Source organism: Bubalus bubalis, chromosome 22, assembly GCF_019923935.1.
Source record: "Bubalus bubalis isolate 160015118507 breed Murrah chromosome 22, NDDB_SH_1, whole genome shotgun sequence".
Taxonomy (NCBI): domain Eukaryota; kingdom Metazoa; phylum Chordata; class Mammalia; order Artiodactyla; family Bovidae; genus Bubalus; species Bubalus bubalis.
The window spans coordinates 28,898,252-28,920,988 of NC_059178.1; the positions used below are offsets into that span (position 1 = coordinate 28,898,252).

Sequence of the window (22,737 nt, forward strand, 5' to 3'; positions counted from 1 at the left end):
TGTTTCCACTGACAAGTGGAATAAAACTGCATTGACCTCACTGTTGACCATCAAATATTCTTCAGCCTGTAGCTCTCACCCTCCAGATACCTGCATGGTTCCCTCTTTCAGGTACTCAGATCTCTACTCAAAAGTCATCTTATTCCTGAATCCTTCTTACCCATGCCATACAAAATAACAACCATCACCCCACCACTGGCCCACACTCAGGCACACACACATACACACTATCCACTTATCCAGCTCCATTTTTCTCTACACCTATCACATCATCCGTTTACATTTGTTTCTTGCCTGTCTACCTCCATTAGAACATAGCAAGAGTTTTTGTTTGTTCTGTTCCTTGTTTATCCCATACATCTAAAACAATATCTGGCTTATACAACAGATGCTCAAATATTTGCTGAATGCATCGCCATGAATTATTTTTGTAACTTAAAAAAAAAGTTTTCCCTGCTCTTGCTAGTTAGGTACAAAGCAACAAGATACATCAGGAAACTGCAGTCATGACCCTAATTCACATTTCTTCCTCTGTTTTTCTCAAGCCCTTCAGAAACTTTGCGCTGAACAGAATTGTTGGTGCTTACAGCTACTCAGTTTCCAAGGACAGGGATGAAAGCGAAAAATTCCTATATCCTGTCATCTGCCTCTCTAAAATGGCCCCAATGGAGGAGCTGTAACAATTTCAAATTCAATAAACATTTACAACAATCATGTTGGAACCTACAACCATAACAACAAAAAACTGCATTAAAAAACAAACATGTTTTTCTTCAATAGACAAGAACTTAGAAACTTGGAATAGAGGCAGTTATTTTGTTTCCTATGATAATTTAATCTCTTTTTCTTATTAAAAAATGGTGCCTTCCATGTTAGAAAATTTTGAAAACACAGATTATCAAGAAAAACATTATAATTACAATTATAATTACTACCCAAAGACAACCACTGTTAATACCTTGTTTCATCTCTTTCCAAACAGTACCCATACGCACATATACAAACACTTCAACAAAAATTGGATCTAACTATACAGGTTGTTTTATAACCTGCTTAACACCTTCCCATGTCAAAAAGGTCATCCCCAACTCATTAATAATTATATCCTACGCTGGTGGGCTACAGTCCATAGAGTTGCAAAGAGTCAGACACAGCTGAGGGACTGAGCACACAAGCATATCCCATGCTACGGCTGAACATATAAGTTCAGCCTAGGTTTTTACTATTCTAATGCAGTAATTATCCTTGACTATATTCTCCTCTCATATTCATGATGTTCACAATATTCAGAATGCATTTCCTGAAGTGGAATTGCTGTTCAAAGATACATCTATTAAAGTTTGCAACTGGTTATATAATTGCCTTCCAAGGACCTATACCTATTTATTCTCTGCTATGAACTGCATGTTAATGTCCTCCCAAAATTCACATGTTGAAATTCTAACCCTTAGTGTGATGGAAGGAGACAGGGTCCTTGGGAGGTAATCAGATCATCAGGGTGTGGCCCTCAAGATGGAATTAGTGCCCCTGTAAGAAGAGACATGAGAGCATGCCTCCTCTATTCTCTCTGCTTCATCCATCTCTCTCTCTCTGTTTCCTACACACACCACCACCATGTAAAGATACAGCAAGAAAGAGTTTATGCATGCATGTGCGCTCAGTTGTTAAGTTGTCTCTAACTCTTTGTGACCCCATGGACTGGAACCTGCCAGATTCCTCTGTCCATGGGATTTCCCAGCCAAGAATATTGGAGTGAATTGCCATTCCTCCTCCAGGGGATCTTCCCAACCCAGGGATTGAACCTGTGTCTCCTGCACTGGCAGGCAGATTCTTTACCACTGAGCCACCAGAGCAGCCCAACAAGAAAGCAAACATCTATAAACCCAGAAGATGCCTTCCCCAGAACCCAACCACACTGGCAACTTGATCCTGGACATCCCAGCCTCCAGAACTGTGAGAGATAAATGTCTAATGTCTGTTGTTTAAGCCCACGGTCTTTCAGGCCAGCAGCCTGAGCTGATGGAGATGCTCCTTGGCAGCTCCAACACTGCGTGATTCCAAGACACTCAACAGCCTACTAGGAACAAAGAAGCACCTCCTCTCCACCTTTAATTCATAAGGTGGCACCATCTGGGCCTCCTATGCTGGTTTACCCTTGCATTGTTCTACCAAAGGAGGCAAGACAGGATTAAATCCTGAGAAGGTCCTGTGGAATCTGAAGTCTCTGTGGTTTGAGGACCTCTGGGGAGCTGTTGAACCAGGAAGTGCATGCATGCGTGTGTGTGTGTGTGTGTGTGTGTGTGTGTGTGTGTGTGTAGGAGGGATCTCATAGCAACTCCTTTTGAGAGAGATTGCAGACTGTACTCTGTTGAAGGACTATTTGCAATGGGGTCTGCTTTAAAAAGAGTGGTGACACAGGTTTTCCTACATGATTTATTAGCACAAATGCTGCATCTTGTTTGCATCGTGTACTTTTTGCTTTCTGCTTCTGCACACTCTACTGTCCCTAAGAACCCTGATGAATAAAGCATTTTGCAAGAAGCTAACAATAGCCTGTTGGCATGAATCTTAAAACTGTTGTTATTGAGATGAAGGCTAATTAAATTAAATCACTTGTTTTTCAAATAGAGCATGCATTATTGAAGGAACATCTGCTCTCTGAAAACACTCAGTTTATCTGTTCATGGGAGCCTGGCAGGATCCTTGAGCTGAATTCTTGAAAACTCTTGTGTTATACTGACACCTACTGACCCTAAAGCTGTTTCCAAACTTGAAAATAACCCTTGACCAAGATATCAGGGAGCTTCCCTGGTGGCTCAGAGGTAAAGAATCTGCCTGCCAATGCAGGAGACGCAGGTTTGATCCCTGGATCAGGAAGATCCCCCGGAGTAGGAAATGGCAATGCACTCATCTGTTCAATCCCTAGGTGGGGAACATCCCCTGGAGTAGGAGATGGCAACCTGCTCCAGTATTCTTGCCTGGAGAATTCCATGGACACAGGAGCCTTATGGGCTACAGTCCATGGGGTCGCAAAGAGTTGGACATGACTGAGCACTATGGACAGAGGTCCCCAAATATGAAGTGAGGCAGGATAGAAGAGGTACATATCTCATCTCTAATAGATGGGAGAACGAAAACAAGCACCTTGCTCATGCACAGGGTCCAGGGACTACAAATCCAAGTTAATGTGCAAGACATAACAGTCTAAGGATGTTTACATTTCATACCACGGATTTAAGAGGCCAGAAAGGGCCGTCTGGACTGGGAGTGACAGCGCCACATGGGGAGTCTATTATAAATGAGTTCAGCAGATTCCTTTGCACTGAGTGGTGTGGGCGTGGCCTGCAGTGTCAAAGGTCAGAAAATCCCATCCAGAGAAAGACCAATACTGCATGGTATCACTTATATGGGTCACCTTTTTTTAGAAAGCCAAACTTAATAGCAACTGAGTAGAAAAGTAGTTGTCAGTGGCTAGGGAGTGGGAGGAACAGCTCCTGATAAAAGGACACAAACTTTCAGCTACAAGGTGAATAATGTGTATTGATTATTGGCGAACAATGAACAATGTGTTCTATGAGGATCTAATATATCATACAGTGACTACAATTGCTCACATTGTACCCTGTAACTGAAATTTGCTAATAAACTTAACTGTTCTCACAAAATAAATAAATAAGTGAGGTGATAGATGCCTTTATTAACTGCAAGGTGGGAATCTTTCACAATGCATGTATATATATATGTATATATATATATATATATATATATAATTACATCACCACACTGCATACTTTGTGCGTGTGCATGCTCAGTTGCTCAGTCATGTCCAACTCTTTGCAACCCCATGGACTGTAGGCCACCAGGCTCCTCTGTCCATGGGATTCTCTAGGCAAGAATTCTGGAGCAGGTTGCCATCTCCTACTCCAGGGGATATTGCCCACCTAGGGATTGAACCCATGTCTCCTGTGTCTCTTGTATTGGCAGGTGAATTCTTAACCCACTGAGCCACCTGAGAAGCCCCACTGTATACTCTGAATAACTTTAAATTGTATTTGTGAAGGATACTTCAAAAAAAGCTGATACTTCAGGAGGACTTCCCTGGTGGTTCAGTGGTTAAGAATCCATCTGCCAGTGCAGAAGACACGGGTTCAATCCCTGGTCCAGGAAGATTTCACATGCTGTGGGGCAACTAAGCCCACATGCCACAACTTCTGAAACCAAGGGCCCTAGAGGGCCTTGCTCTGCAGCAAGAGAAGCCAGCAAAATGAGAAGCCCATGTGTCACAGCTAGAGAAAGTCCACGTGCAGTAATGAAGACCAAAAGCAGCCCCCAAAAGCTGATACTTAAAAAAATCTTGTCCTTTTACTATCACTGGCCTCCTGGACTCCCGCCAGGTACCACCTCAATCACCAGACCAACACCAGTCAGATTTTATTCCCTGTTTTATTCTTTTGGTGGTTCTTAGCATATTTCCTGCGGAGAAGGCAATGGCAACCCACCCCAGTACTCTTGCCTGGAAAATCCCATGGACGGAGGAGTCTGGTAGGCTATAGTCCATGGAGTCGCTAAGAGTCGGACACGACTGAGCGACTTCACTTTCCCTTTTCACTTTCATGCATTGAAGATGGAAATGGCAACCCACTCCAGTGTTCTTGCCTGGAGAATCCCAGGGATGGGGGAGCCTGGTGGGCTGCCGTCTGTGGGGTCGCACAGAGTCGGACTCGACTGAAGTGACTTAGCAGCAGCAGCATATTTCCTGAGGAAGTTTTGAAAGCTGGCTTTATTATTCCCCCAAAGTAATTCCAACATATGCATATGTGTAAAGTATTCCTCTGGAGCAAAAACAACAGGGAAGAATATCAAAAACACATGAATCTGAGTGCTAACCTTCCTCCGTGAGCAAAGATCACTTTTTAGAAAACTACGAGTCGTTCAAAACGAAATGTCAATACATTGCAACACTATTTGGGAAATTTGGACCACCAGTAGCTTTGACAAAGATGGGCTAGCTCATTGAAAAACCAATACATAATCAATAATTAAAAAGAAGTACAATCTCAACCCTAGCTGGCTGTCTCATTGTTCATTTCTTTACGGACAGGGCTGAGTTAATTTGCAGGTTTTATCAAAGATATTCATTAAGGTTTTCCAGCAAAGACTCTCAGTGGAAAATTAAGGGGTGGGGGCTTCTTCATCTATTAGAAATCTCTGGTCACAAAGATATTAGGACACAGGTTGTTGTTTTTCTAACGTAGAATTTCTCTTAACTGAAAACCTTGAGAGTCAAACTTTTTTCTCATAGTGGACAAAAAGTGACAAGTAGGCTAAAGGTTACTCTCAAAATATTCTTATTTAAATATACAGCCTGGTAACACAGGAGCCATGAGATGACATCTAAAGTTTCCAGTGAGAGATTTCCCTGATGATCCAGTGGTTAAGAAAGTGCACGTCCATCACAGGGGTCATGGGTTCAATCCCTGGTCAGGGAACTAAGATTCTGGATGCCCCAAGCTACAGCCAAAATAAAGAAATAATATTTAAATAAAATACCGTCTCCAGTGAATTTACAACTGAGTCTGTCCTCAGCAGCAGTTCTAGAATCTAACAGAAGGACATGGTCTCTCTGTGCTACAATGTTGTCAGCGAAACAGGTCACAATGTTCATTCAGGATCACATTTTGTAAATACAGAAAGCTCCTGCTCAGGCCTTCCAACATCTGCTAGAAAAATCACTGCAATGTTCTGCAAAGGTTTGACAACAGCAGGAGCCACTGTAGAATGACAAGCTTGTGACTCAAAACCAGTGCCATCTTTCCCAAGATAGAGCCTCCCAGGGTATCATCCAGCACCCGGTGATAACAACTGGGTGCTGGGCAAACATCCTGGGAGAAGAACAATTCCATTGGGTCAGGTGGTGGAGTCAGTACATGACATGGCCAGAGGCTGACCCACACAGCAGTCATGGCCTCTCTGCAATGGAAGAAGCATGGTGCTAGGTTCTGTGACTTGTTTGAGAGGGAATCTAGGATTCTCCTGTACTCCCGGCTACAAGGACAGTTTAAATGAACTCTCAATGGCATAGGCTATTAAAGACCAATTTACAGAGGGCGGGATGAATTGAGAGAGTAGCATTGAAATATATACACATGGTACATGCATGCTAAGTCACTTTAGTCGTGTCCTACTCTTTGTGACCCTATAGACTAGACTATAGACCACCAGGCTCCTCCGTCCATGGGATTCTCCAGGCAAGAATACTCAAGTGGGTTGCCATGTCCTACTCCTGGGGATCTTCCTGACCCAGGGATCGAACCCATGTCTTTTATGTCTTCTGCATTGGTAGGCAGGTTCTTTACCACTAGTGCCACCTGGGAAGCCCATACACATGGTAAATATATATACTTCAGTTCAGTTCAGTTCAATTCAGTCGCTCAGTCGGGTCTGACTCTTTGCGACCCCATGAATCGCAGCACGCCAGGCCTCCCTATCCATCACCAACTCCTGGAATTCACTCAGACTCACGTCCATCGAGTCAGTGATGCCATCAAGCCATCTCATCCTCTGTCGTCCCCTTCTCCTCCTGCCCCCAATCCCTCCCAGCATCAGAGTCTTTTCCAATGAGTCAACTCTTCGCATGAGGTGGCCAAAGTACTGGAGTTTCAGCTTCAGCATCATTCCTTCCAAAGAAATCCCAGGGCTGATCTCCTTCAGAATGGACTAGTTGGATCTCCTTGCAGTCCAAGGGACTCTCAAGAGTCTTCTCCAACACCACAGCTCAAAAGCATCAATTCTTCGGCACTCAACTTTCTTCACAGTCCAACTCTCACATCCATACATGACCACTGGGAAAACCATAGCCTTGACCAGACAGACCTTTGTTGGCAAAGTAATGTCTCTGCTTTTCAATATGCTTACCATGCGTAAAATAGATAGTAGGAAGTTGCTATATAACACAGGGAGTTCAGCCCAGTGCTCTATGATGACCTAGAGGGGTAGGAGGGAGATGTGGGAGGGAGGCTCAAGAGGGAGAGGATAATATGTATACTTAAGGCTGATTCACATTGTTGTATAGCAGAAACCAACACAACATTGCAAAGCAATTATACTCCAAGTAAAAAAAAAGAAGGACCAATTTGAGGCCCGCTGTCCATGGGTGAGGGGCTTCCCTTGTGGTTCAGCTGATAAAGAATCTGCCCACAATGTGGGAGACCTGGGTTTGATCCCTGGGTTGGGAAGATCCCTGGAGAAGAGAAAGGCTACCCACTCCAGTATTCTTACCTGGAGAATTCTATGGACTGTATAGTCCACGGGGTCACAAAGAGTTGGACACGACTGAGTGACTTTCACTTTCACTCCATGGGTGATGGGGATGTCCATGATGTCACTGGGAACTCCAAACTGTCCTCCTGGGGTTGTTTCCTTTCTGAGTAGAGCCCAACCTCCATTATCTCTGCACAAGTCCACAGTCACACAGCAAACAAGTCCAGTCACACAGCAAAGCTGGACTTTGGTTCTCTACTGACATCATCAGAAAGCCAAGCCTGGTAGGAAACAGCAGCCACGGCAAACACAAACCCAGTTCCGCCCAGCCCATGAAGGAGCCCTGGGCCTGGGTCCCTGCCGCTTGCTACCTGGTAACACCCCTCTGCCCAGGGCCCGGGGTGACTGGAAATTCTGAGCTGTGACACCCGTTATCAACCACAAGACCCATTACAAACTAAGACACTAGAATCTTTGCCAAGAAGCTTAACTGGGCTGATATCTTGTATGTGGCTGTTAAACCACCAAAGAAGTCCAGGGGATAAAACTGAAAAGAGTCTCTGGGAGTTTTAGCAAGGGGACTAAAAAGAAATATGATGATGGCTCTTCTGAGACGGGTAACATCTAGCAGCATGTGTGTTCAAGGGGCAGCAGTGTCTCGTGGGTCTCAGACTTCTCTGTTGAGAACCACTCTTTCAAGGAAAGCATCTTGAGTATCTTTGACTTCACTAAGTTCTACTAGTTATTTTCCCCTTCCCCCTCCAAAAACAAGCAATAAAAATATGAAGAAATCCATCGACGGATAAATGGATACACCAAATGCGGTATACAATGTGGTATAAAAACAAAATGTGGTCTATATACACAACGAAAAGCCTTAACAAGGAAGGAAATGTTGACACAATCTTCAACATAGATGAAGCTTGTAGGTATTACGCCAAGTGAAGTAAACCAGTCACAAAAGGACAAGTACCCAGAGTAGGTAAATTCATAGAGACAGAAAATATAACAGAGCTTCACCAGGGGCTGGGGTGGGTAGAGGGAGAGGGGAGCTGTCATCTACTTATTTTTTATTTTGCCATTCTTCGAGGTATGTGGGATCTTGGTTCTCTCACCAGGGATTGAGGCCATGCCCCCAACAGTGGAACCATGGAGTCTTAATTACCAGATCATGAGGGAAGTCCTGTAGCTATATTTTTTAAGATTTTTTTTTTTTTTAATGCCAGAGCTATCATGTAATGGATACAGAGTTTCTGTTTAGAATGATAAAAAGTTCTGGAAATGGATGGTGGTAATGGTTGCACAATATTGTGAACATACTTAATGCCACTGAACTGTATATTTTAAAACTATTTTAAAACAGTAAATGTTATGTTATGTATCTTTTACATGCCAAAAAATGTTTAAGTATGAACAATGGCATTGCTTTTAAGCAAATATGAGTAAGGTAATGTTTCCAGTCCTGTGCTCAGTCACATTCGACTTGGAAACCCCATGGACTGCAGCTGGCCAGGTTCCTCTGTCCATGGGATTCTCCAGGCAAGAGTACTGGAGTGGGTTGCCATTTCCTTCTCTAGGGGATCTTCCCAATCCAGGGATTGAACCCATGTCTCTTGAGTCTCCTGCACTGGCAGGCTGATTCTTTACCACTAGTACCACCTGGGAATCCCTAGGTAATGTTTAAATGACCATTATGAACAAGTAAATAATTCTCATCAGAAACTACAAGTTAATCATAGTCAGGAATGCTGTAAGAGTGGAAGACCCATGTTGATCAGCCCTGGTAGACCCTAGTCCAAAATCTGACAGCCAATTCTCTTGCTTCTGTGGAGGAATACATTCAACTATTCAGAGTCCAAATGCTTTATTATTTAACTAAATCACAGAACTATCACATGCTTTTGAATTCAGGGCCCACATTTATTTAAATGGAGACCCAGTTCTCACTGAACTATCCACCATAATAACAGAGTTTAAGACATGTGTTCAATATCACCTATGAAATCCCAGAAGTCTCTGTGTTTTATCAAGTAGAGAACACTCTACCATGGAAATGCAAGAGTATGACTTAATGAACTATTCCTTCAGATTAGTTAAGCATCTCATGTGGGATATTCTTTCAGAATATGAACTATGATGTAATAGGGTCAGGGAAATTAATCCACACCCAAGTTCCCAGGGCCTCACCCTTGTCAAACCTCTTCAGACCAGTATTTTGCTCTCCAGTTGTATGTTTTCAGGAGAAGCCAAAATTATTAATATTTATACTGCTCTCATTCCCAAAGCTTCTCCAGAATGCTAAGCCAAGGGGTGACTTAGCAAGGAAGCAGTTTATCTTCATGGAGAAGTTGGGCAGATAACTCGGACCACAAGGCAAATGACTTGGCCTGATCATTCAACTGGGATATTTACCTAATTTATGTAAATCTTAACTTCATTTTCTTTTCATTTTCACATCATTTTAGGTGAGGCATGATGTTCTCAAAGAATCATGAGTTTTTACCTATGAGGATTTATCTATGATTCACATAGCCAATTCAGATGATCATTTTGGCTGAAAAATGTCATGGTCTTTGACATTGCTTTTAAATCTATTTGAAAAGCGGTCTTAATAGAATCATAACAACAATGTGTGACTGAATTGGACCTTGGATCAGAATTTTTGTGGAGAGGGTTATAAAGAATATTATTAAGGAAACTGGCAAAATAAATATTGGTCTACAGATGAGATAATAGTATTGTATCAGTGTTAATTTCCTCATTTTGATAACTACTGAAGTCATGTAAGAGAAAGTCCTTACTCTTAAGAAATACACACTCAGCAATTTAGAATTAAAGAAAATCTACTATTTACTTTCAAATAATTCAGAAAAAATTACTGTATATATATATATATGTATATATCAAGAGAAAATGATAATAGAAGCAAGGTAAAATAATAATTGGGAAATCTGAATAAAGAGTATGGGACCTCTTTATACCACTTTTAACTGTTTTGTAAGCAGGAAATACGGAGAAGGCAGTGGCACCCCACTCCAGTACTCTTGCCTGGAAAATCCCATGGATGGAGGAGCCTGGTTGGCTGCAGTCCATGGGGTCGCTAAGAGTCGGACACGACTGAGCGACTTCACTTTCACTTTTCACTTTCATGCATTGGAGAAGGAAATGGTAACCCACTCCAGTGTTCTTGCCTGGAGAATCCCAGGGACGGGGGAGCCTGGTGGGCTGCCGTCTATGGGTCACACAGAGTCGGACACGACTGAAGTGACTTAGCATAGCAAGCAGGAAATAATTTCAAAATAAAAAATGTATCCCCCCAATTTAAAGTTGATTTAATAACTTACTCATAGTGATCCTATAATCTAAAACAAAGTCAAATTAATATGGCATTATAATTTTTATATCTCAATTTATTTTAACATTACATTAGTGGCATTAACCAGGAAAACTCTATTTGAGTTCTACTTGACTATAAAGCCATTGAATCTCAAGATTAGAAGGGAATTAAGAGATCATACAACTCAAATAAACATGAGTATTTCCCAATGTAACACCATGCAATACAAATAACATACAAGGAAGCAGGGTATGAATCATGAATGAAGCACAGAAGAGGCAATTCTACCTTGAACGGCTGTTGATCTCCACCCAGCCCAGTTTCCATGACACATGAAGCAAAAGTCCACCAACCAGTGTCTGCCACCTGAAAAGGAAAAGGGCCAAGGTGAATTTAAGAGTGCCACGGTCTCATGGTTCACCCCCACAGATGTGTTGACTGACAACTATACATCTCTGAGCATTCTTACAACTCTTTTCTACCACTTTCTCTGAATCATCACCCCAGCTCTAGACCTGTCCTTCTCAACCTCTGCTATTTCCAAGTCGAGCTGTACCATTCCCTGCTGACACTGACCATCTCCTCTTTTTATTCTAGACTTTTCCTGAACAGTCTCACCCACAGCCAGCACGTCTCCATGACCTTGCACTGGTGAGTCCCAAACCCCCCTTCTCACAGGATGCAGCCATCCTGACACCGACCCCAAGCTCCTGATGATAAAACATAATCTGGAATTTCCCCTTTCCCATCCTGGCCATCCTCCTACTATTCCTAATCAGCCAAACTGGAAACCTAGATGTCATCCTAGCCCTCCTCTGCCATCACCTCCCTCATCTACTTACAAAATCCTACTGACTTTACCCCCATAACAGCTCTGAAACCTGAAGCCTTCCCTTCCATCCCTCTGCCTAATTCAACCTCCCATCATCCCACCTCTAAACCACAGCATCAGTTCCTTAACAGGTCCCCTCTGTCTCCAGGGTTGCCCTGCACCATCCATTTTCCACGATGCAGCCAAAGGGTTTGTTCTAAAATGCAAAGCTAATTGTGCTTCTCACTTGTTTTAGGAACAGTTGATTCCTTCTGATGTCACAGGCAGCAGCTCTCAGCCCCCTTGCTACACCAACATGCCTGGGGACATGTCTCAGGAGACACATTTCCTCTAGTGCTAAGTTCAGGCGGGGGGCACAGGTGACAAAATAAACACCCCTCCCCTCCCACTACAAAAAGCACAGCAAAACGCCAAATGAATGACGGGTATTATAGAGGCTTCCCTGGTGGCTCAGACAGTAAGGAAGCTGCCTGCAATGCTGGAGACCCAGGTTCAATCTCTAGGTCAGGAAGATCCCCTGGAGAAGGGAATAGCAATCCACTCCAACATTCTTGCCTGGAGAATTCCATGGACAGAGGATGCTGGCTAGCTACAGTCCATGGGATCGCAGAGTCAGACATGACTGAGCGCCAAATGTGTGACAGGTACTATAGGCATGACTTTATCCCATTCTGTAGTAACTGCTTTTACTCTATTTTTGGTGAGTCATTCATCAATTTCAAAACCTTATTTTTAGTTATGACTTGACACACCTCACCTCCAGAGGTGATTACAACACATCCACGCGTTGGGACATGACAGTGGAGAACCCCAGGTCTAAAGGACAAAGTCACTTGCATGGGACACACAAGCCTCCCAGGACTTGCAGCCGCCCCTCCCCAGGGTCAGCTCCTGTTCATCTGCCAGTGGCAGCCACATTCCAGCTACACTGAACTGGCCACAACCTCGGCAATGTGCCAGGTTATTTTACACTTCTTAGAGTCTGCACATGTGGTCCTCTTGACCCATAAAGTCTTCCCATCTCCTCTGTGTTGGAGGACACCTGCCCATCCTATAAGATCCAGGTTTTATGTCTTCCTTGTGGAGCCTTCCATGACTCCACCAGGCAGCATGGAAATACATGGGGTTGTGTCCTCCAACAGCTTGGTCTAGAGCAGTGGATCTCGATCGTGTGGATTTTCCCCCCAGGGGACACTTGGCAGTATCTGGAGACATTTTTGGTTGTCACAGCTGGGGGTGGGGGAAGCATTGCTACTGACATCTGATAAGTAGAAGCCAGGATGCTGCCAAACACCTTGTAACACGTTGGACAGCCTCTCAGAAGAGTTAACCAGGTCAAAACATCAATAGTGCTGAGGTTGAGAAACCCTAGTGCAGTGGGAAGTAAGTGAATGAACCAGTAAATACAATAAGGTGTGATAAAGTCCTAAGGGGAACAGTACCAGGTAGCACAAAACACTCTAGCAGGGAGCAATTGATCTAGTCTAGGGAGCTGGGTAAGTTTTCCTAGAGAAAGTATTGGGTTGGCCAAAAACTTCATTCGGGTTTCCCATGCAACGGTATGAAAACCCAAATGGGCTTTTTGGCCAACCCAACAAATCTGAGCAGATGCCTGTCCAAAGCAGGAGGCCCAGAATGGACAATGGTTCACAGGTGAGAGACAGTCACTCCAGCAAAGCTTCTTGTTGTTGAACTGCTCAGTCGTGTCTAACTATTATGCCACCCCATGGACTGTAGCTGGCCAGGCTCCTCTGTCCATGGGATTTCCCAGGCAAGAATACTGGACGGGGTTGCCCTTTCCCTCTCCAAGGGATCTTCTTGACCTAGGGATCAAACCTTCGTACCTGCGTCGCCTATTGGCAGGTGGATTCTTTACCACTGAGCCATGGGGGAAGCCCACAGAGGAGGAGGGTAAAAAGCAATTTAGGTGACAACATCCTTTCCCACCTAAATTCCCTAAGTCCCTTGACCTGGACAGAAGTGAAAGAACAATCAGGGTCGGAAAAGGAGAAAACAATATCCCAGCTTTATTGACCAAAACATATACAATCATGGGTGATATCTTTTAAAGTTTTGCTATGAACTACTATAGAGAAACTTGACAGTGATTGTAAAGTTCACCCGAAACAACATATTGGTGATAATATGATAAGGAACAAAAAATTCAAAAACATAAAACAGTAAGTGATGATAAATCTTCTCCCCTTCCCTGTCTGCTATCTGCACCATGTCCATCTTTCCCTATGGTAACCACTCTTACTAGGGTCTTCACCTTTTTAAGATTTTTTTGGATGTGGACTATTTTTAAAGTCTTTATTAGATTTGTTACAATATTGCCTCTGTTTTATGTTTTGGCCAGGAAGCATATGGGGGTCTTAGCTCCATGACCAGGGATCAAACCTGCACCCCCTGCATTGGAAGACACAGTTTTAACCACTGGACCATCAGGGAATTCCCAATCTTTTTTTTTAAATGAGGAAAACATACACACATTTCTAGAAGGTGGTAGTGTACTACACTGTTTTGGACTTTCTCTTGTTCCCCAAACAAGATCTTGAAGATCTCTCCTTTTCAATACACAAGAGTTTCCTTACTTTTTTTTAACGTTTGAATGGTATTCCACGAGGAATACAATATAATTTATTTAATTGATTCTATATAGATGAAAATTAGGCTGATTAAAAATGCTTGTCACCAATGGCTGCAATGTTTCACATGTATATCTCTGCACATATTTTGTTTCCATAAATGCAAATAAATCTGTCGGGTAGATTCCCAGAAGTGGAATTGCTGGATTGAAGGATTCAAACCATTGCCATATTGCTATATTCTACCAAAATGCCAATCACTGACATTGTGCCAATTATCAACATCAACAGTTTTCCACCTATAATCAATGTATGAGAGCATGAGAGTACCTGCTGTTTTTTATTGTTTGTTTTGCTGTGGACCATTTTTAAAGTGTTTATTAAATTTGTTACAATATTGATCCTGTTTTTTCAGGTTTTGGCTTTTTGGCCAAGAGGCATATGGAATCTTATCTCCCCAACCAGGGATCAAACCCACACCTCCTGCACAGGAAGCCAGTCTTAACCACTGGACCACCAGGAAAATCCCTACAGCACCTACCTGCTTTCTATATCCTCGTCAACACTATATTATCAAATTTTAAAATTTTATTTTTCAAATCTTGTTAGTAAAAATATATCTCAACATAGTATAAAATTATATTTTCTCATGAAGGAAGAATATCTTTTTATGTGTTCAAAAGCCCTTTGTAGGTAGGACTTTTGTTTTTGAGGTCGCTAAGTCGCTAAGTCGCTTCAGTCGTGTCCGACTCTGTGCGACCCCATAGACGGCAGCCCACCAGGCTCCCCCGTCCCTGGGATTCTCCAGGCAAGAACACTGGAGTGGGTTGCCATTTCCTTCTCCATGTTTTTGAGGTAGAGATCTAGTTTTACTGCACTGGGATTGTATAATTGCGACTCTTTAGGAAATAATTGATGCTTTATTCATGGTGAATATTCTATGGGCATTTTAAAAGGGGGCATAATCTCTATTTTCAAGATACTGAGTCTGATATTTATTAATTGCACTATTGATGAGATTTTTTTTTTTCTAGTTTTTTGTTTGTCCAATTGATTTGTCATGGGAAAAATAGTAGTAAGTTTGTCTCCTATTAGTAGAATGTTTTTATTTATCCCTGATATTCTTGCCATTTTTATTTGACAAAAGATGATGCTCTGTTGTTTGGTTGACAGATATTCATCCCTATTTCATTTGCACTTTGAACTCCATGCTCTAGCGTTACAATGCGTCTTTTCATTTTGAACTGCATTGCTTAGCATTGTAACACATATTTCTTTGTTTACTTAATGCTTTTTGTCCTGATTTCAACCTTGATTGATATTAAGATGTCTATCCCTGCTTCTCTGTATCCATTTGTGATACTTTAAAAAAAAAACAGAAGAGGAGAATGAGGGATGGTGTGCTCTACCACATATTTAAATGCTATAATAATGAAAACAATTTAGCATTAGCCCCTTTCCATAAAAGTTGACAAATAATTGCTCAAAAATAGACCCTAGGAAAATGACCTTACATATGAAGTTAACAACCTAAAAGCAAAATGAAGGATTATATAACAAAATATAATAAGTGGGGCTAGCATAAATAAAAACCATGAGGAGGAGAATGATTTCTTCACATTGAGCCATACACTAAAATAAACAGATAATAATTAAGAATTGGAAAAAGTTTTAGTGACATATAGGTGACTATCTATATGATATAGTGATGAGAAGAATAAATATATGGTGCATGCTAAATCACTTCAGTCATGACCCCATGGACTGTAGCCCACCAGGCTCCTCTGTCCATGGGATTTCCCAGGCAAGAATACTGGAGTGGGTTGCTATGCTCTCCTCCAGGGGAATCTTCCTGACCCAGGGATCAAACCTGCATCTCTATGGCTCCTGCATTGGCAGGCAGGTTCTTTACCACTAGTGCCACCTGGGAAGCCCCTAAAAGCAATGGTAGCTATCACAAAAGAAACAATCAATATAAAAATAAAATATTTTTTTAAAAAGCTGGGGGGGCGGGTGGTTAAGGTAAAAGAGGGAAATATATTTTTTTAAAAAGCTGGGGGGCAGGTGGTTAAGCTAAAAGAGGGAAATGTGAACACCAAAGCACTCCATGCCGTTGCTACAGTATCTACTCTATTGACCTGAGTCTACACCATGTTCTGTCTTCTTTCTAATAGCATCCCTCAGTTTACAAAACCACATTCTGGATTCATCTGTGCTTCTCTCTGCTGCTTCATTCCTATGTTCAAACAATGAATTGTCTATAATGTCACTTAAAAAGTCCAAATAATCAAAATAATTTTAAACAAAATGAAATGGCAAAGAATAAATTAAAAAAAAACAAATTTCAATAAATATGACAAAAAAGTTGTTGACATCCTTAAAATAGGAAGAATTCATTAAATTAATAAGAAAATACTAAAACCCTAGTAACATTGTTGTGTTTATACCCCCCAAAGGGGGCACAATTTAAATGCCATTAACAGAAGGACTAAATAAATTACAGTATGTCTATCTAATGAAAAATCTATGTAGTCATTAAAAATATTTTAATAATGCTAGTTGGACATTTCCTACAAATATATATAAAAGATACTCACCCTTGGAATAATGTAGGGTAGGTAAATTTCAAGACAGACAGGACATACTGAAAAACAAATATCAAATTAATGGACATTTTCAAATTATAGAGAATTGATAGACCATATAATCAAGGAAATCCCTACTAAAGAAACATAAATACACTCAAGTTTCAAAAAGGCCTTTTTTATTCCTCCCCCAAAAAATCACACAGTGGGGAAAAACAATGACCTTCCAGTTTATACTAAAGAGAGGGGCTAAGTGAAGTCAGACAGAGATACGAGTATCATATGCTATCACTCATATGTGGAATGTATTTTTTTTTAATGACAAATGAACTTATAAAACAGAGACAGACTTACAGATATTGAAAAGAAAACCTGTGGAAGAGGAATAAATCAGGGCTTGGGATTAACATATACATATATACGAAATAGACAACCAGCAAGGACCTACTATAGAGCACAGGGAACTCTACTCAGTATTCTATGATAACCTATACGAAAAAAAGAAGCTGAACAAGAATGAGCATATGTATAACTCAATGACTTCACTGTACAAATGAACCTAATACAACATTGTAAAACAACTATACTCCAGTAAAATTTTTAACAAGGGGGTGAGGGGAGCTGCTTTCCCTAGGGTCACCAGAAGTCTGACCACCTCTCAGCTGCGGATGGAACAAAGTGGAACACACAACAGCTGGGCCAGATACTGTGGACAGCTGATCCCTCTCAGCATTCCCAGACCTTGGAAGTGCCATGCTGTAACTGTGGCAACTCCAGAGAAAATGACAAACCCCTGGACACAGTCAGTTTTCTCGGAGTATCCACTTTATCTATTGCACAGTTTACCTAAAAATTCACTGCCTTCTGTGTTTGTCATCCTATTTGTTCTTTCCTTTGTTTTCCTTCCACTTTTGTTTGGTTTTGCATTCTTGGGATTTTTTTTCTAACTAATTCTGCTCAGGTATCTAACATGTTAAGTGTGTTTTTTAAGGTTTTTTTTTGTTTGTTTTTTTTTTTTTTTAAAGCCAATTCAACTAAGATCAACTTGTATTTCTATTATGTCTTTTAACCAAATTTATAGCACATTATGAACAGGAGAACTATATTTTGTCTTTCTGGGTATCTTTCTATTTTTTCTATGATGGAACACTTTAAGAATTTTTTAAAAGCCTAAAGGCCATTAAATGGCTTTAACCAAGTACTTCACTGATTTGTCACATGATCTGAAAAGCACAATAGACTGGTGTTATGCAAGTTTAAATTTCTATTTTTTTCCCCCATGGATTTATCAACCTGTAATTCCCTTTGTATGAATTCCTAAATATCACAGGTATAGTTAGTTATCTGCCTGTGCTCTGGTGTATATATCCTAGAGATGGACCTTCATTCTTTTTTGAAGCCTATTTACTCACATTAAGGCAATATGTTCCTTTCCACTTTCCTCTGATATTTTATTTGAAACATTGAGACAAGGGAAGGATTATGTTAGCATCTGGACCATGTCTTGCATCATCCTGAACAACCTTCATGAAGACAATAAATGCTCATTCATTGCTATTTGCTAGTAGTTCTTTTCCAGAGAAAGAGGGTTTTTGGTTTGCTTTTTTTTTTCCCCCAAGGGGGAGTGGAAAGAGAATAGTAGAGACTCTACAGTGGGGAAAGGTGGTCTTGAGCCCCCTATCATCACTTTGGCTTGGCATCTACCCCGGAGTCCAGGACAAGGGGTGATATCCCACACTAGCTCACAGGGGTCTAACATTTCTCTACATGGTACCAAACCCAAGGCTCCCTCCTAACAAAACAAAAACATAGTACCACTGCTTTTCTGACTTTTCATCAATAGGGTTTTATGACATCAAACAAAATTAAGTTTACGTTTTATTTTTTAATAATTTCATGAAAAACTCTTAAATATATTCGAAATGCCTGGGATGGAGCACAATAAAAATGGGTTTAACAATCAATGGCGTGAGGCAGAGATGGAGATGGACTGATATCTTCTATTTAAAGGCTTCTGGAACCTTGGTGGTTCTGGGACAGGGGTATGTTTAGAAGAGAGAGCAAAATGTGCGTGATTTCTTCTCCTACTCTTCCTCCTAGAGGGAACAGGGGCCAACAGCTTTCCCCTTCCCGAAAATGTAGTCCACATGTCCAAAAATGAGGTTTCTGGGAATTCACCAGTCAAAAATCCAGTGTCCCAGTAGATGTAAAGGACGTCTTACAGCACGAGAAACGAGGACAGTACCGTCCAACAAACCTTACTTCTAAAACAGCATCGTGCAGAGTTGTTTTCTTCTCCATCACCATCAGGAACAAATCAGATAAAAATCGGGAGGCAGTATTTGGTCCACACACGATCTGGGGACTCAGATCCCCCACGGGCAATCATCACCACCCCGCACCCGCCCCTCCTCACCTTGTTCGTGAGGTAAGAAGCCAGGTAGCAGGTACAAAACGTGAGGCCGACCAGACACTTCTTCATGCACATCTGTTAATTTGCGCCCCTTCCCAGGGACCCCCCAGAAGCCCCACTGCCGCCACCAGAGCCGGGCCACAGCCCTTGCTGCCAGGACCGCCACGTGGCTGCGAGCTCCGCCAATCGGCGCAGCGACCGCCTCCGGTGCCCGCCTCTTAAAGGGGCAGCGCCTCCTCAAGAACTCTCAGGCTCGCGGTGGGCGGGGCCAGCTCTCCAGGATGTGGAGGGAGGAATAAGGTTCTCTAGGGCTGTGACCACCTGTAGAGCAAGAGCGGGTAGTCCTTGTAAAAAGGTAGAAAATGGTATAAGAAGGGAGAAAAGCAGCTGACAGAACAATTCACAACAGTCTATTAGCACTGAAAGAAAAATGTTCAGAGCTACCCCACTGAATCCTGAGCAAACTAAATGAAAAGAAATCCACTTAGATATATTTACATATTAAAATTCACATTTTTATTGTATTAAAAATATCAACATATAATTTGCTATCTAACCATTTTAACCATTTTTAAGTGTATAGCAGTGTTAATTATATGCACATTGTTGTGCAACAGATTTCTAGAACTTTTGCATCCTGCTAAACTGAAACTCTACACCCAGGGAACAACTTCCCCCAACCCTTCCCTGCTCCCCCTGGGCCCCTGGGAATGGGAACTACCATTCTATTTTCTTTCTACTGCTTGGGATACCTTATCTGAATGCAATCAAGAATATATATTTTATTAAAAATTATTCTCCCTTTATCTTTTATAGTCAGAACATTCAGTTCAGTTCATTCATGTCCAACTCTTTATATCAATTTAAAAAATAATTGTGCAGTAAAGGGGACAAAACAAAATATTTGTTGTTAGAAAATGGCAACCAGCAATTCCCTAGCAGTCCAGTGGTTTGGACTCCAGGCTTTCAATGCCAATGGCCCAGGTTCAGTCCCTGTTGGGGGAACTAAGATCCCATAAGTCACACAGTGCAGTCAAAAAAAGAAAGAAAGAAGGAAAATGGCAATGGGTTGTATAGGGTTCAAAAATCACTGTGTCCCAATTAAACCTAACCAACCAATAACACCCCAGTCTAGAAAACTTAGGAAAATTCTGTCATCACTAAATATGTAGTAGACTTTCCTACCCTTATAGCTAGTCGTATGCTGTTCATTCCAGCTAAACTAGCTTTATAGCTTCTCTCCAAATTGGTTGTCTAATTTGGTAGCACCTCCTCCATGCAGCCTTTCCAGATTTCTCCAACCAGCAAAGAATCCTGAAACATTCACTGTCTATAGCTGTCATGTGGCAATTAATCATGCACTCTTTTGAGACAGAAGTGTTGTATTGTCATTCAACATTGTTATGTGAATATGTTATCTCTCCAACTATATCTCATAGTTTTCTTCTTCTCCCACAGGACTTTAGCAATGTTATAACTAGTTATTGAGTATTTGTTGATTGGTTGAAACAATTACTTTCAAAATTGACAACTAATTTCAATAATAAAGAGTAAATAATTTTAATTCTGTTCCCTTTAGAGACTGAAGAATCTGCTGATTCCATGTGCTTGCTGCTGCTGCTGCTAAGTTGCTTCAGTCGTGTTCGACTCTGGGCAACCCCATAGACAGCAGCCCACCAGGCTCCCCCGTCCCTGGGATTCTCCAGGCAAGAACACTGGAGTGGGTTGCCATTTCCTTCTCCAATGCATGGAGGGGAAAAGTGAAAGTGAAGTCAGTCTGTCCGACTCTTAGCGACCCCATGGACTGCAGCCTACCAGGCTTCTCTGTCCATGGGATTTTCCAGGCAAGAGTGCTGGAGTGGGGTGCCATTGCCTTCTCCATGTGCTTAGGGAGTACAAATTCTAGACTAGCTCATCTCAGCTGAGCACCAGTTAGTTTATCAGCAGAGATGATAGGAGTAAAAACTGAAACTAAATCTTTTAAACATTGTACTTATTTCATTTCACAGCAAAATGCCCATTACCCCATTCAAGAACTCACTATTTAATAATATCAGATCAGATCAGATCAGTTGCTCAGTCGTGTCCGACTCTTTGCGACCCCATGAATCGCAGCACGCCAGGCCTCCCTGTCCATCACCAACTCCTGGAGTTCACTAAGACTCACGTCCATCAAGTCAGTGATGCCATCCAGCCATCTCATCCTCTGTCATCCCCTTCTCCTCCTGCCCCCAATCCCTCCCAGCATCATATAGGACTAAACAAACAAACAAAAAAAAAACAAGTAACATGCAACAACATGCTGTTGTTGGTAAACCACATTTGTCCTATTAATAATATTTGTAAATATAAGTTGTAAATATTGTAAATTTCTATCTTCCCTTTTAAGGAGCACATAGTTAATGGCATCAAGTATATACCTTAACTGTTGAGACACAACCATTAAGATTGTTAACTCACAAACTCTGTTCTAACCTGGAATTCCAACTCAGGATAAAGAAACTGCCCCTTGTCCCCACAGCCTGCCCTCTCTCTTCCCTGTCTGAAGTAAAGGCTGAGTTGTCCTCTGAGACTATTCATTTCTGTCTGGTGTGCAAGACAGGGGAGCCAGCTGGCACGCCTTGCTTTGTCCAGCGCATCTACCAAAACGTGACTCCTGCTATAAGGCTGTCCTCTGTCATCTCTGCCTGTCCCTAAGATTCCCAAGCAGAGCATCTACCGACCTTTCTGGGTTACAATCTGCACATTTTCTGAAGACCAGCACCTACTCACACTCTTCCATTCCACCCCAAGCCCTGCCGTCTTGCTGGGTAATTTCAAGGTCCACGTGGATCACCCATCTAACATCCTAGCATTTTACCCTGCTCCCTTAAGCTTCCCGACCTCGTCCTCACCACTGTTTCGCTGTGGTTTCCTCTGATCTGAGAATAGCCAGTATCTGCTTTACCCCTAAAACACTTAAACGGTTCGTTCACACATTCTTTCTCTGAGGTAAAGTGTAACCATTTCAAAGTGTAAAATTCAGTGGCATTGAACAGATTCACAATACTGTCCAACGATCAACGATAACAAGTTCCAAAACCGCTTCATCACCCAAAAGAAAACCCTTTACCCCTTAACCAATCACTCCTCGTTTGCCTCCTCCCAACCCTGTTCCCTGGCAACTACCAGTTTGATTTCTGTCTTCATAGATTTACCTATTCCGGATTTTTCCGGTCACATTATGAAAAGCTGAACCAAAACGTTTATTACGCAATCCTATTTTTGCTCCATGTTACATAATACATTTTACAAAATTTCACACTCCTCGCCCCGCCTCCTACCGACAACTGTAATAAAAACAAAACCCGACCGTTTCCTTCAATCTCCGTTCTCTAAACCTGCCATTTTCTGTCTCCCATCTCATCCTACTTTAGAATCCACTCCGGGAAATAATGAATGAACAGAGAGTCTGTTCTGCTTGTTTATTTACAGTCCACGCACTCTGATTCCGTTTAACTTGATCCAGCTGCCCTCTCGCGCAGCCAAAGAGGTGGTTCAGGGTCATCGTAGAGCCTGACCAGAGGAAGCCACACCCGGCAGCTGCCCTGCTAGTAAAGAGTGACAGTGACCACCAGCCTCCGGCCGGGGCAGCGACCGGAAGTGCGGTCCTCTGGAGCGGAGAAAGGTGACCTAACGCGGAGCTCCGTAGGCGGCCAATCGGAAGCGAGCGTACCAGCGTA

General features: G+C 42.1%; 1 protein-coding gene across 13 annotated transcripts in view; it reads right to left on the bottom strand.

Moving 5' to 3' along the window:
• The window catches only part of TMEM241 (transmembrane protein 241), a 123,513-nt gene extending 100,870 nt beyond the window's left edge, over positions 1-22,643 (bottom strand). For all 13 annotated transcript variants that reach the window (XM_025273115.3, XM_025273114.3, XM_025273118.3 and 10 more), the window contains exons 1-4: positions 22,499-22,643; positions 19,019-19,336; positions 16,615-16,661; positions 10,886-10,963 (exon numbers count right to left, since the gene is read on the bottom strand). In XM_025273115.3, coding sequence (XP_025128900.2) covers positions 10,886-10,963; positions 16,615-16,661; positions 19,019-19,090 — 197 coding nt within the window. In that variant the 5' untranslated portion in view covers positions 19,091-19,336; positions 22,499-22,643. The remainder of the gene's footprint in view (positions 1-10,885; positions 10,964-16,614; positions 16,662-19,018; positions 19,337-22,498) is intronic.
• Positions 22,644-22,737: the final 94 nt, after the last annotated feature.